Source organism: Mustela nivalis, assembly GCF_964662115.1.
Source record: "Mustela nivalis genome assembly, chromosome: 9".
In the NCBI taxonomy this organism is placed as follows: Eukaryota; Metazoa; Chordata; class Mammalia; order Carnivora; family Mustelidae; genus Mustela; species Mustela nivalis.
This window is the reverse complement of record NC_139028.1, coordinates 46,039,771-46,054,432: the sequence shown is the minus strand read 5'-3', so window position 1 is coordinate 46,054,432 and position 14,662 is coordinate 46,039,771. Positions and strand designations below refer to the sequence as shown.

Genomic DNA, 14,662 nt, shown 5'->3' with positions numbered 1-14,662 from the left:
GAAACCTTTAGCATAGCCAGCCAGCTAAGCCATGCCTGGATCCCTGCCCCCACAGAACTCGTGAGATATTAAATATCTGTTGTTTCATGCTAAGTTGTGAGGTAATTTGGCATGGAGCAATAGAGAATGATCACTTTAATGCAAGTGTATGGGCCTTCTGAATTCTGTCCACATATCCTTAAGAATCCCTTGCCATTGCCATTACCCTCCCACAGGCTCCACTCTAGGAGGAAGAAGAACTGTCGTGCAGGGCAGTGGCAATAAAAACAGGGCCCTCCCTCAAGGAGGAGTGGTTCAGCCAAGCTGAGAACTTGTTGCTTTGGTGTGGCATGGTGAGTGGTAATACCACAGCATTGGCTGCTCCTTGTCGCTGTTCTCATGGTTTCCTGGATTTTCTCTGGAGCCATAGGCATCAGACCCTAGCAGATCTTGAGATATTACACTGAGAAAGGCCCTGAACCATTCAAACCCTTTCTAATCCCAAAGAAGAAACTGAGACCCTTAGATAAAGAGACGTATCCAAGATGACTTTCTTAGTGGCAGAATGGGATCTAAAAGGAGGGTATCCTGACATCTCAGTCCAAGGCTCTTTTCTGTATTCTAGTAATTTCTATCAGATGACTCAAGAGGAATTCAATTCTGATTCAGCCTGTATGCTCTTACATACCATTTTTCTATGTCTTTCCTAATGCCTTAGAGCTTGTTACCTCTAAGCTGCATAGGTCAGTGATTTAATGTGGTTTTTTTTCTTCCCCAAAGCACTGTTATTCTCTAAAGTATTAGATCTTTGAAAGTGGCTGAGAAACTATTAAAATTTTCATAAAAATTAAATAATCCCCTAAAGACTTGGAGACATAAGCCATTTCTGGACCATGCTGTGGCTGAAACCCTTTGTCTCTTGGGGATATCAAAAAATATAATATTGTGCTTAAAGCCTGTCTGCAGAGAGTCCCACATGCTGACACATGTAATCTTATTATGGCCAAAGAGCCACTGACAGTCTCACCTCAGATGGAGAAACTGAGGTTCAAAAAGTTTAGGTCACTCCTCTTAAGCCATCTGGTTTACAGACGGTGGTCCTGAACAAAGGTTTCCATGGCCCCATAAAGCCCTGAATTCTTGAGCTCCCACCAGTTCAGGATAACTTCTGCAGTCTCTGGTGGACTGTGGACTGTGGTGGACTCAATGGTGGACTGTGGACATCCTATCTCCTCCTTGTCACATTTGCCTGTTACTTTGGGAAGCAATGGTGGACTGTGACATCCTATCTCCTCCTTGTCACATTTGCCTGTTACTTTGGGAAGCAATATCCTACAGTGGCTTTGGGAGGAGACCGGATGAAATATTCCAATTCCAACCTTTACTGTCTCACCTTACATAAGCTCTGCAGCCCTTTTGAACCCCACTTCCTCTCTGAAAAAATGGGAGATACGAATTCCTTGTTTTCCCACCAGACCATGAGCTCTTGGAGGGCTAGGGCACTGCCTTCTGTGTCACCAGCCCTGCCATGGACCAGCCACCCAATACATACCCCACACCTATCTGTTGAACTGCCAAGTTGTTGGACGAACCACATGAGCCATTCCAACATAACTTCTAATGTCATGTCTAGTGCGTATATGGGTTCCTTCTGCCACTCACAGAGCCTCAAATCCCTCGTGGAGGAAGCCTCGGGTGCTGGAAATTAATCTCTCCATCTCCGTTGGGAAGAATGCGAGTGCTTTCTGTCACACGGGGCTTAATTTGGGACCATGAAATGACCCTCTATGCCTAAGAAATTAGGATCCCTTCAGTTGATTAGAGCCCTACAAAAACTACTCCCTCCCAAATTCCAGGATCCAACACCAGAAGAAAAATAACCCACAAGAACCAGACAAACATGTTATAGCCCTGACTGTGCATTAGAATCCCTTTGGGAGTTTCTAAAAATAAACAGCCAAAAATAAACACAAACAGCTGAGTGCTCCATCTCCAAAATCTGATTCAGAAAGTCTGAGAGAGGGCTGGGTAAGCACTTTTTTTCCTCTTTTTGACTGTGATGCCTTCCTGGTTTAGAAGACTTTGCCTTTGTCACATATAAGTTGTTGTCATTATTATGTTTTTTTAAAACCCCGTTTCTTCGGGGGGTGCCTGGGTAGCTCAGTCAGTTAGGCATCCAACTCCTGATTTCAGTTCAGGGTCGTGGGAACATGAAATCAGATGGAGCCCTGTGTCAGGAGCTTGTGCATGGAGCCTGCTTGGAACCTGCTTGAGATCCTCTCTCTCTCTCCTTCACCCTCTGCCCCTCTACCCACCTCCACCTGTGGGCATGCTCTCTCTAAAAAAAATAAAATAAAAGGAATAAATAACAAAATAAAGTAAAATCCAATTTCTTTCAAACAGGGAATCTAAACCAATGAGATAGCTAATTCCTTCCAGAAAGGAATATATTAATGAAGGGCTTTAGCACCACTCCCTATAGGGAGGGAATAGTCAGGGGGATTCGAATTTCTACGGTTGATGGTAGTGATTCATTGCCACTTACTCACCCATTCACACAGGACTTCACTCCTGGGTGCCATGAGGTTGGGTAACAGCTTCTGAGCTTCTCCGTGGGTCAGTTCTGATCCAGCATGCAGGGATTCAGAGTATGGATTTACAGGAGTGCTGGTGTCTTGGGGAATTTCCACCTACTGCTGGGCATTTTGTGCAGACACCACGGACCCCCTACACCCCCACTTTTCCTGCCTCTTCAGGGTATGTTGAGGCGCAGTGGAGTGTGCTCGTCAGCTTTGCATCACCATACTCACTATCATTTCACCTGTGAAGCCTCCTTGACAGGCCCCATGATATTGTCCGTCACCTGTGGGGAGCTCCTTAAATAACTTCTCACAGATTACAAAAAGCTCCCCACTCGGACAGCCTCTTTTTCCTACTCCTCTAGTCTTCCTTCTCTCTCAGCTAATTCATCCATTCACTTATTCCCAGCTTTCCATTTACTCTAGCTCTGTTTATCATAGCTATGGTAATTTGCTAGTGGTTCTGAAAATAGACAGCTTTAGCTTCTGCCCTTCTAATCCTTTCATTTAACAGTACTGAGCCCTTTGCCCTTCTGCGAGCACCCAGTATCATCATTCTTGACTTCAGGTGTGTGTGCGTCACCGAAATGTCCCTTCTTCTCAACACTTTTCCACTTTGGTACTCCTGACAACTCCTATCTTTCCTTCATGACTCAACTGAGTTGTTTTCTTCCTTGGGAAATGTCTATTGGCCGTCCCTCTCCAACAATCAACTAGATCCATGATTGTCTCCTGACAGATGGGAGACATTGAGGGGCTGTGATTCTTCTGTGCACTTCTAGTGTCTACCCTTGGCAGGAGTTCTGTGAGGATTTATTGGATGGAAGTGATTTATTGGAGCGATGAATGATCCGGTGGTCATACATAACGACCCTCTTCGGAAACATTTTTAGTATTATCACATAGAACATAGAAGTTCTATGCACCAATAAAGTCAGAGTTTCAAGTACTTTGATGAATTCATTTACCCACACTTGACTCTCCTGGGCTTAGGAAAGTGCCAAGCCATAGATGGTTGAGAGGGTTTATGTCTAGATGAATTGCAGCTTTTGAGGTATCATGGTAGTGTCGCTCACCAGCGGGGCTGGCTATATGGGACTGCAGCCTTTGCATATAGTCCTTTACTTAGAAGGACACCATGTTGGTTTATCACTCTGCTGGGGCTATGCTGAACTTTACAACTTTTTAAAAACGAGGGGCCTTGCATTTTTATCTTTCATGGAACCTCTCAATCGTGTTCCCAGTGCTGCCCAGCAGAGCTGGTACCAGCCCAACTGGAGAGTCCCCAGTCTCTGTGGTATCGTCAGGATCTCTCCAACCCTGACTGGGGCTCCTTCTGTCCTTTTTGACGATTTTGGGGATTCCTGACCCCAGAGTTGGTGTCTCGCCTGGGGGAATGCTCCAGTGTCAGTCATCACCCAATGAAAAACTTGTAAAAGGCACTTAAAACAGAAATAATCAAGAGAGTCTATTTAAAGTCTAACTTGAAAAGTAATTGCAGTTCTATGGACCTCTTAATGGCAACTGTCTTTTATTTTCTATCATCTGAATGCCTATTTTAAAGATATAAAAAAGTGGTCAGTTTGAGCTCTTTTGCTGTAATGGGATTTTATTTGCCTTCCACAAACAATGAGAGGAGATTTGAGGGTAACCATTTTCTACTACTTAATTTAAGGATACAAAATAGTTCAAGACAGTGTATCACTTGAAATAACTCAATAATGAAACCTTAACCAAAAAACATTTTCTAAGTAAAGTCAGTGTGTTTAGGAGCACAAGAAAAAAAATGAGGAATGGAAATACCCAGAAAAAGAATGCTTATACAATATATAGATATCCTTTTCTACAAGTACTTCAAATGACATGTATGTTGAGAACTGAACTGGCCTGGAAAATAACTCCGAAATTTGACTGTTTTCCAAAATTTCCAAAATTGGTAGTAAATTTTCCATACATGATTATTATAATAGTCCTTTTACTTGCTAGAAACATGATCTGTGTCCACTATAAAACCTAGAAAGATAGGCAAAAGGAAAAATAAGTCAATTCTAACCACTGTTAGGGTTTGAGTGAAGTGTCTTCCACCTTTTTTCTTTACAAAAATGGACTTCAAAACTAGATATGATTTTGTAACCTCCTCTTTTCACGGGCTCAGAAACATAGTTCTGTGTCACTCTATATTCTTTCAAGCTTTTGTGTGATTGTGTATGTAGTATTCTGTGATATGAATGTACTGTAACTTATTCAGCCAGTCCTCATTCTTGGACAATTGGGTAGTTGCCAATTTTATTAACAAATGCAAATATCCATTTGGCAATAGTTTCTGTATATATGTGTGAACATTTTGTGTACATCTTTAAAGATTTTATTTATTTATTTATTTGTTTGTTTATTTATTTATTTTAGAGAGAGAGGTTGTGTGTGTGTGCACGTGAGCAAGTCCAAGGGAGGGGCAGAGGGAGAGAGAAAGAGAGACAGAGAACCTCAAGCAAACTCAGCTCCCCACTGAGTGTGGAGCCTGACGCAGGGCTCGACCCTCAGATCCAAGAGTTGGACGCTTAATCAGCTGAGCCACCCAGTACATTTTTAATATCAAATCTTCGTGACTTCTCTCTGATGCAGCCGTTTGGGACTCTTCTGTTCTTTAACACACACACTTTCCAGTGTGTGCTGTGCGCTTCCCGCCTCCCTGTGCTGTGTTAGCTCATACTCCTGCTTTGGTCCCCCTACTTGCTCCTTCTGTAATTCAGCGTTCCTTGCTTTCTGGCTGTGTGCGGGGCCCTAGACTCAGCACTGAGATACAGAAATCACAAGACACAGTCCCTTTGCCTACAAGCTACATTAATCAAGTGGGAGAGAGGACATAACTGATGATACTGTAAAAATCCTGTTAAGGGAGCACAGAGAAAGAAGTAACTGGGGAACTGAAGGAAGCTGTCCCGAGGAAACCTTACAGAGAGTGTGCAGAATGTTGATCAGAGAAGGAGGGGAAGAGAGTGGTCTGAGTAAAAGGACAAGCATGAGCAGAGGCCTGGAAGGGTAAGTGTGCATGGAGTCTTTAGGGGTAGCCAGGGGAGGCAGCACACAGTGGAAGGGGCAAGAGGTAACACTCATAGGGTGGACTGGGACTGGAGGGCAGAGGATTGGAAAGCCATCCTCAAACGTCTCCACTCTGACTATAAGAAGTGAGCATCAGGAAGGCTGGGTGTCTTAGTCGGTTAAGCATCTGCCTTTGGCTCAGATCATGATCCCAGGACCCTGTGATCGAGTCCCGCATCGGGCTCCCTGCTCAATGGGAGCCTGTCTCTCCCTCTCCTCCCTGCTTGTGCTCTCCTTCGCAATCTCTCTCTCTCTCTCTCTCAAGTACGTAAATAAAATCTGTAAATTAAAAAAAAATAAAAGGAAGAAGAAAAAAAAAGAGGAAGTGAGCAGTCAGTGACTATCTTGAGCCGCTGAGGCAAAACTGGATGGAGAGTTTTAAGCGCTGACCTCTGGTTAAGTTTGGCCACGAGGGGAAAGCCTCTGAGGTAGTTAGCCATCAGGAGTCTCTGGCTACAGTCTAAGTGAGACTAGAGAGGAGCTTCACCTGGCAGCGAGACCTGGCCACAGACCATCAAGAGATGTCTCCAAGACGGAATCAAAAGAACCTGCCATTCCAATTCAGAGTGAGAAGGACACTGAGGGAAGGCATGCAGGAAAATCTAAACCCTCTAGTTTATTTTATTTTTTTTTAAGATTTTATTTATTTATTTGACACACAAAAAAAGATCACAAGTAGGCAGAGAGGCAGGTAGAGAAAGGAGGAAGCAGGCTCCCTGCTGAGTGGGGAGCCCAATTTGGGGCTTGATCCGAGGACCCTGGGATCATGACCTGAGCTGAAGGCAGAGGCTTTTTTTTTTTTTTTTTAAGATTTTATTTATTTATTTGACAGAGAGAGATCACAAGTAGGCAGAGAGGCAGGCAGAGAGAGAGAGAGAGAGGGAAGCAGGCTCCCTGCCGAGCAGAGAACCCGATGCGGGACTCGATCCCAGGACCCTGAGATCATGACCTGAGCCGAAGGCATTGGCCTAACCCACTGAGCCACCCAGGCGCCACCATAAACCCTCTAGTTTAAATAATTCCTCATCAATTGTTAAACTCCTAGGTTTAGAGACGGTGTCCTTTGGGCTCCCTTCCCCTCAGAGCTGTACCCAGACTAGTCAAACAGGTGGCACTTGGCAAAACCTGATGCAAGGGTCATGTCCAATGTCTGCTGTGAGAAAGACAGAACCCTTGCCCCTGTCAGAAGTAACTACTGTCTTTTAAGGATAAGGCCGTCAAAAAAGAATGCAATGACGTACTCAAGAGCCAAAGCTTTGTCTATCATTTTTCTTCAAGGGATAATCCTTCTAGCTTAAATAAGAGCGTGCCTTAGTCACCAAGTCTGGGCCATAAAGACTGTGAAAACTCAATATACTTGTGGGATTTCTGGCACTGATGAATAGGCATTAATGAAAGCCGGAAAAGTGCTGGTTCAAAACCAACGTATTAGACTGCCTGCAGTGTGGGATCGGGGGACTGACCAAAATGGAACATGAAGGAACTGTCAGGGGTGATTGAAATGTTCTAGATGCCAATGAGAGCCACGGTTCCATGGGGGTATACATTTGTTAGAATTTATGGCTGGACACTTAAAATGCGTTCCTGTGGCAATACACTAATTATGATGCCTCAGGATAACAATAAAGTTGATGAAAAAAAAAATAAGCGATGAGAACCAAAATTTAGAAGGTTACTAGAGTCTGATTGCTGAGATTATTTCAGATCATTTCTTCCCCAGATACCTATTCCATTGGAATTCAAATTCCTTTATTAAAAGCCAGTCTAGGGGTGCCTGGGTGGCTCAGTCGTTAAGCGTCTGCCTTCGGCTCACGTCATGATCCCGGGGTCCTGGGATGGAGACCCGCATCTGGCTCCCTGCTCAGCCGGAAGCCTGCTTCTCCCTCTCCCCCTCCCCCTGTTTGTATTCCCTCTCTCAAAGTGTGTGTCTCTCTCTGTCAAATAAATAAATAGCATCTTTTTTAAAAAAGCCAATTTATAAGAATTGAGCAGAACCCCCATTTTTACTGGGCTTCCTAAAGACCAGATGCTGTGCATTTTGCTGGGGGTATGCATGTCACAGATAAAGGTCCTGATAGAGTCATAACTGCCTCCTACCGAAAACCCCAAAGCAAGCATGACAGGGCTCTTGCAGTTTCCTTAAGCTTAGAGAGCTTGATGTCAGAAGAGAGGGCAGAAAACATTTTTTCCACGTTATAACAATCTCAATGTACCTGCTGCGTCGCCATTCAGTTTCAGTGCTGATTCTAACACCCTTAACAATCTCAAACATAAAGGTGAGTTCTTCTGACACTGGGTTAGATCCCTGGGAATGATCCTACAGTGAGCTTTCTTTCTCACTGAAGTGATAAAACCTTGCTCGAAGCCGTATATGTGAACTCTGAACCCTTAACTGAGTGGTAAGAATGGCTGTGCTAAGTTTTCTTCCCATCCGGATATTCCAGTAGCTCATCATGATGAGGTTTACTTTGTACTTCAGTGATGAAGCCTACGTATGCCCATGCCTGCAACTTAATGAGCACTTTGAGAGTGGGGGATGATCTTTTGGAAATATAAACGAAACTCGCTCTCTTGGTTTAATCTGGACATGAAGCACGGTCTAGAAGGTCGTTCTGGGCCTCAACTGACCTGGGTTTTGTCACTTTAAAAAGGAAGAGACCTGAGACCCAGGGAAGAAGTTAAGTGACCTGTCCAAGTACGCTTGGGTAGTTTGGGCAAACCATGGGCCAGAGGCAAGATCTCCTTCCAGAACTGGACCACTTTATCTGAAAGCATTCACAACTTTGACTTTTATGTGCTGTTCCATGCCCAAAAGATCTATCATTCCATTTGGCTGAGTTGAGACGAACCTAATCGTCATTTAGAAACCTTCCAAGGAAGGGAATATAGATGCCCTTGGCCACCCCTACCCCCGACCCCCCGACACACACACAGTCTCACAGCATTCCCAAACTTGGAATTTTCAGAGGCTCTTTCTTCCCTCCAAGCCCACTCCACAAAATGCCACTGCCTCTGACTTCCTTTGAGCAAATCGGGATTTTAATCACTCTCTTTATACTTGATTTTTATCCTCTGAAGACCTGCCTGCTCCATTTGCCACAGTTAAGGGGAAGAAACTTCACTTACAGTGAAAGGCGTACTTCTCTCAGTAGCCTGTCATTTCAGCATTTTGAGAAGCTAAGTAGCTCCGTCCTCATTAAATTAGGCTCAAATTGGAGAAGAGAATTACATACTTAAAAACACAGACACAAAATGATGGATTAATGTTATACCTTAATATAATACATGGTGTCATGTAGTAAGAGCATTAGACCAATTAGCAAGCAAGTTTTCTACTCGGGTTCATCTTTTCTGCTGGGGAACATAGCAAAGGGATGGTGATTTGAAGGATGGCATTTATCCTACGCCCTTGGGTAGAAAGTTACCTCTTCAGCGACATGACCTTCATTCATTTAGCAAAGATAGCTCCCATCACATGGTAACACAGCAAAGATCCAAGTACTGCACCTCCAAATTGGCATTTACCCATCTGACTTTATTTCTAGAAATCATCGAAATCCATTGCAGTTGGGTCCAAATGGGAATTTTAAAATATTCCAAAAATATATTCTACTCAATTCTTGAGAGCTACCAAATCATAAGTGATACCATTAAGCAGGTTTGTTGGTTTGAGGTGTTTTTTTTTCCCCTCCCCCTTTTCTGGTCTCGCTTCCGTATCAGTCTGATTGGGAACAGAAAGGAGAAGGAAACAATAAATCTCCCAGTTTGTCCTGGTGTGAATGCCCAAGGTACTGTCAGAAGCAAAATGTATGGGAAGTGGGGGGGAGTTTGGGTCAGCAGCTTGGTCGGGGGTGGGGGTGGGGGGAGGGAAAGGGATGGCTTTCTGCTGTGGTCAAGCCGAAAAAAACCCGTCACCGAATTTAAATGAACAGAATCTGCCTGGAGGGGAGCCGTGGTCTTTGTGTGCTGATTAATGTCAGCCTTGTAAACGGAGCTCCAACTACACGGCTCTCTGGCTAGCCCGCTGAGCAGGATGCTCAGAGAACACAGCATCTCCTGCTTGAGGATGGGGGCAAAGCCCGGCTCCTCTGAAAAGGCTGGAAGAGAAAGCGGCAGACAGGGAACATACGTGATAATTTTAATTAGATTTTAGCTGTCTGTCCCAGTGAAGGAAACCCAAGGCAGCCATGAGAGGCACCTTCCCTTCAGGCCCTGCTGCCACAGCCATGTGTGGCTCCAACCCCTTCCTCTCCTCACTCAGCTCGTCCTGAGCGCCCCTGCTGTCAGAACAGCAAGTCACAAATTCCCTTCTTCCTGGACGATCTCCAGGCCTGAAGGGGCATCGTGTCTGGGAGCAGATCTCTGGAAATCCTCAAGGGGCTTTGCCTAGGGAACCCAGGACTTTGTCCCTTGTGCTTACCTAAAAATGTTAGTGGCCAGGGGCAAATCCGTCAGTGCTTGGTCTGTGCCTCAGAGAAGTGGGTCTTGTAGTTGTGAGCAGATGAAAGACCCTGCGTGAACTTCCTGCTCCATCTCATCATTGGTAAGAGCCGTTGGTCTTCCAGATGCTGGGCATGGAAGTCAGATCCATAGGCCGCGTGTGGGATTTGAAAAGCCGTGTGGTATATTTGTGTCCATCGCCGATGTGTTTCCATAAATCTGTGCTTGTGATTTTGAAAAGTTTCCTGAGAGCAGCTAATCAGTCCAGGCCACCTCTGGGTCACATAACCAGCTCTGACACCCAGGCAGCACTCTTGGAACACTGGGTATATTCACCCCCCAGAATCGCTGAAGAATTTAAACTTGGAGCCACCCCGCAAAGGGTCAGAAAACATCCCTGAAACCTCTGCTCTGGGGCTTTATGTCAAGGGGCAGCAAGGGAAGAGGAAAGCCTTCTTGTTTTTAATCCCCGCACCAATAAAATCAGAAGTTGATGTTTATATATCACAGGGTAGTTGTTTTGAAAGAGAAATAAAAGTAAATGATGAAACTTTGGGGAAAAATGGACTCTCTGGAATGGAACCAAGAACAAGCTCTCTCAGTGTTGACCTTTTGGTGAAAGCCACATACTGCAATTTATGTCATTCCCTCTAGATATATGATTTTATTGGTTTGCTGGGAATTTTGGCTTAAGGGAAATTACACATTGTGAGGGGGAGGTAAAGTGTTTAACTCTTATTACTGCCAAATGCCTGACCCCATGGTAAGGTGTTATAGTGGAAAACAACACAGACGGAGGCCCTCCCCTCTAAAAGCTTACATTCTAGGAGTCCATGATTCGCAAGAGACATTTTCAGTTGGCCATTCTAGCTAAAGACCCTTGATTCATGGCTGTCTTCATTAAGAGCATTTAGAATCAAGGGGCGCCTGGGTGGTTTAGATGGTTAAGCATCTGTCACCATCTCAGGTCATGATCTCTAGGTCCTGGGATCGAACACATGTCTGACCCCCAGCTCAGCAGGGAGTCTGCACCTCCCTCTCCTGCTGCCTCTCCCCTGCTTGTGTTCTCTGTGTGTGTCTCTCTCTCTTAAATGAATAAATTTTCAAAAATCTTTTTAAAAAAGCATTTAGGATCAAAATAATGCTTTTTCAGCCTACAAAGTTATTACATTTTGCCTCTTACAAATCTTCACACCTGCTGAATTTGGGGTGCATAAACTATTTTGAAATGCTAAAGTCCTCTGATGAAAAGAGTTAAATCGGTCTCCAGAACCAGAACTCACTCAGATCATCATTCACTAATTTGTTGGTTGTTGGTAGACATGTCCTGGCTGATAAGTTCTAGCTTTTGTGTATATTAAGGTAAAATGATATTTTGGTTAAGTAAGCGCCTTCCTTTAAATCACAGAGCTGGAAGTCACCTTCTGAGCAGGCATTCTCCCTTCTTTGATGAAGTGCTCCAGGCTCCCTGGCCACTGGATTTCTTTTTTCTCTTTACATCCCCTTAGGGCCTCACCCATTCTCATGGCTCTGCACAGCACCTGAATGCTGGCAGCCGCCCATTCATAGCTCGCGTGGACCTCTGCTCTGATCTCCAGCCTCCTGTGCTAGCTCCCTACTTGAGTCTCCACTTACGTATAAGATGCCCATCTCGAATTTAATCTGTCCAAAATGGGGCTCCCATGGGGCGCCTGGGTGGCTCGGTGGGTTAAAGCCTCTGCCTTCGGCTCAGGTCATGATCCCAGGGTCCTGGGATCGAGCCCCACATCAGGCTGTCTGCTCAGCAGGGATCCTGCTTCCTCCTCTCTCTCTGACTGCCTTTCTGCCTACTTGTGATCTCTGTCTGTCAAATAAATAAATAAAATCTTTAAAAAAAAAAATGGGGCTCCTGGCCTGTCGTCCTCATCCTCCTGCCATCCCCTCCGACCCTGCCGATGGCAGCTCCCTCTTTTCAGCTGCTCAGGCCCAAACCTGAGTCATCCCAGGATCTTCTCTTCCTCTCACACCCTGTATCCTGCCAGCCCCACCATCAGAAATCAGCCTTATCACCTACGTGTTCAGAACAGGCTGGCACCGACCAGTTCTCATCATCTGAGAGGCCTGAGCGAACCGCCGCTGTCACATGCCTGAGCTCCCGTGGGAGTCGACCAGCTGTCTCGGCTCGCTCGCTCGCTCGCTCGCTCGCTCACTCACTCACTGCTTGTCCTGCTCTTTGCACCCAGCAGCCTGAGTGATCCTGTTAAAATCTGAGTCCCGTGTCATGACCTCCCACCTCAGAGACTCAGCTGGCTTCCCACCTCAGCACCACAACCCCACGCTTTCTGCTCCCCAGCCTGCTCTCACCCAGAAACCATCTTCTACTCCTTTCTTCCTGACTGTGTCACATGGGCCTTCTGGACGGTGCCTTCAAGCACACCAAAGGGGCTTCCACATCTGCCCTCGTGGGTCCCTCTGCCTGCCCTCTTCCCTACCCTACCAACAACTGTGCTGTTCACTCCTTCCCCTCCTTTGGGTGTTTATTCAAATGTCAAGGCCTTCCGTGACCACCTTGTTTAAAGTGACCACCCTTCCCTCCACCTCACACACACTCTCTCACTGCAGTATTCCCATCACCCCTTACGGCTTTATTTTTCCTTCTTTTTACCCCCTAACATACCATTTATTTTACTCTTTATTGCTTGTTAATTTCTTATTTACTCCCACTAAGTGTAATAATTTCCTCAAGAAATGTTTGACTCTTGTCCATCGCTAAAATCCCTAGCACCTAGAATAGTGCCTGATCGATTCCACACACACACATGTGTTGATGGAATGGATGAATTTGTATTTCTCTTTCTGTGGCACATCGTTACCCGTATATCTATTGACATCTTGGACTTTTTCTTTAAAAATATGTGGGCTTCTTTAATATGTGAAGAATACACGACTACTTACATTTCTTGCCAATATTTTACATTTCCTTACCATTTAATTTAATTGTATAGTTTTAAAACTTTTGTAGGACCACAGCTGTTGGTTTCTGTCAATACAGATCTTTGAGCAGCCCCCTAAGTCAGCACAGCCATAAAATTCTAGTGCAGAGCGTCAAGCCACGCTCTTGTCACTAACCTTCTCATGTCTCCCGCAGGCATCAACAGGAAGGTGGTGTACTCCCTGGCGGACTCTGCCGACGGGTTCTTCTCCATCGACAGCTCGTCAGGCATCATCATCCTGGAGCAGCCGCTGGACCGAGAGCAGCAGCCCTCCTACAATATCAGCGTCCAGGCCACCGACCAGAGCCCCGGCCAGGCTCTGTCCTCTCTTGCCACGGTCACCATCACCGTCCTGGACATTAACGACAACCCGCCTGTGTTCGAGAGGAGGGACTACCTGGTCAGTGTGCCTGAGGACACCTCCCCGGGCACCCAAGTGCTTGCTGTTTTTGCCACCAGCAAAGATATCGGCACGAATGCTGAGATTACGTATCTCATACGGTCTGGGAATGAGCAAGGGCGATTTCGAATCAACCCCAAGACAGGTGGGTACAGGCCAACCTGCTCAGAACTCTCAGCTTCAGTATATCCTGCTTCTCTTAGCTTTCTAACTGAACTTTGGGTGGACTCTTTTTCCTCCTCCTCCCTCCCTCCCACTAGAAGCACATCTTCTCATGGCTGGGCCTGCGTGCTGATGTGAGGGGTCCTTCTGGTACCTGCTTCTGGGGATGCCCACTGCCAAGTGTTAAACCCCTAGCTGTGGGCTCATTCAGCAAACACTTGACCTCTAGGTGGGCTCTAGTAATGTCTCGGAGGAGGAAGGCTCGGGAGCAGCAATGTTGCTCATAGATGGGGGACAGGAAGTCGTATTTGCATACCAAGCATAAGGGTTTGTTTCTTTCCCTGTCTTTTCTGTTTTTGCTTTGTTTCATTTTTTGTTGTTTTACCTGGATCATTGTGTTTATGTGTGTGCAAGTGCTCCTAGAATCTAGGAGCGCTTTTCCCCGTCCACGCTCAGGCTTCCACTCTCTGGTCACCCACCCAAGCAGATGCTGAAAAGTGGTGTGTGTGTGCACGGTGACACGCAGACCTCATCAGCTCAGCACCCTGGTCAGATGGAACCCGCCCTGTGCTGGAGTCCCGCCCCCTACTCCCAGTCAGAAGACTCCCAGGCCTCGTGCTTTGCAAACTCAGGGACGGTGCCTCATCACCTAGGGAAAACATGTCTAGAAAGAAATCAAGAGAACAAAAAGAGGACACTAGGGCTTTCTTTTTATTAGGGAGTTAACTATTGGGGGCACTTAAGACCATAAAGATAGTAATTCAAGAAACAAGTTTGGGTATTCCTTGAAGAGTAAATATAGCTTTCCACTATGTATTTATAATGTTTGTATCAATGTTTTCAAAGCACTTTCATAGATACTCTCATTTGCCTACCTATTCCCCTATAAATAATCTTAGTCAAGGCAGGCCCATTTTTCAGGTAAGAAAGGTAAGTCTCTCCCACTTTCCGTCCGTTGGACACAAGGAAAATGTACTTGTTGAGCAAGGTGGCAAAGGTGGCAAAAATTCTCCTTTGAATAATTCAGTTAA

General features: G+C 45.5%; 1 protein-coding gene across 2 annotated transcripts in view; it reads left to right on the top strand.

Moving 5' to 3' along the window:
- FAT3 (FAT atypical cadherin 3) overlaps positions 1-14,662 on the top strand; it is a 652,787-nt gene that overhangs the window by 577,446 nt on the left and 60,679 nt on the right. For both annotated transcript variants that reach the window (XM_082683341.1, XM_082683340.1), the window contains one exon: positions 13,225-13,614. In XM_082683341.1, the coding sequence (XP_082539467.1) occupies positions 13,225-13,614 (390 nt within the window). The remainder of the gene's footprint in view (positions 1-13,224; positions 13,615-14,662) is intronic.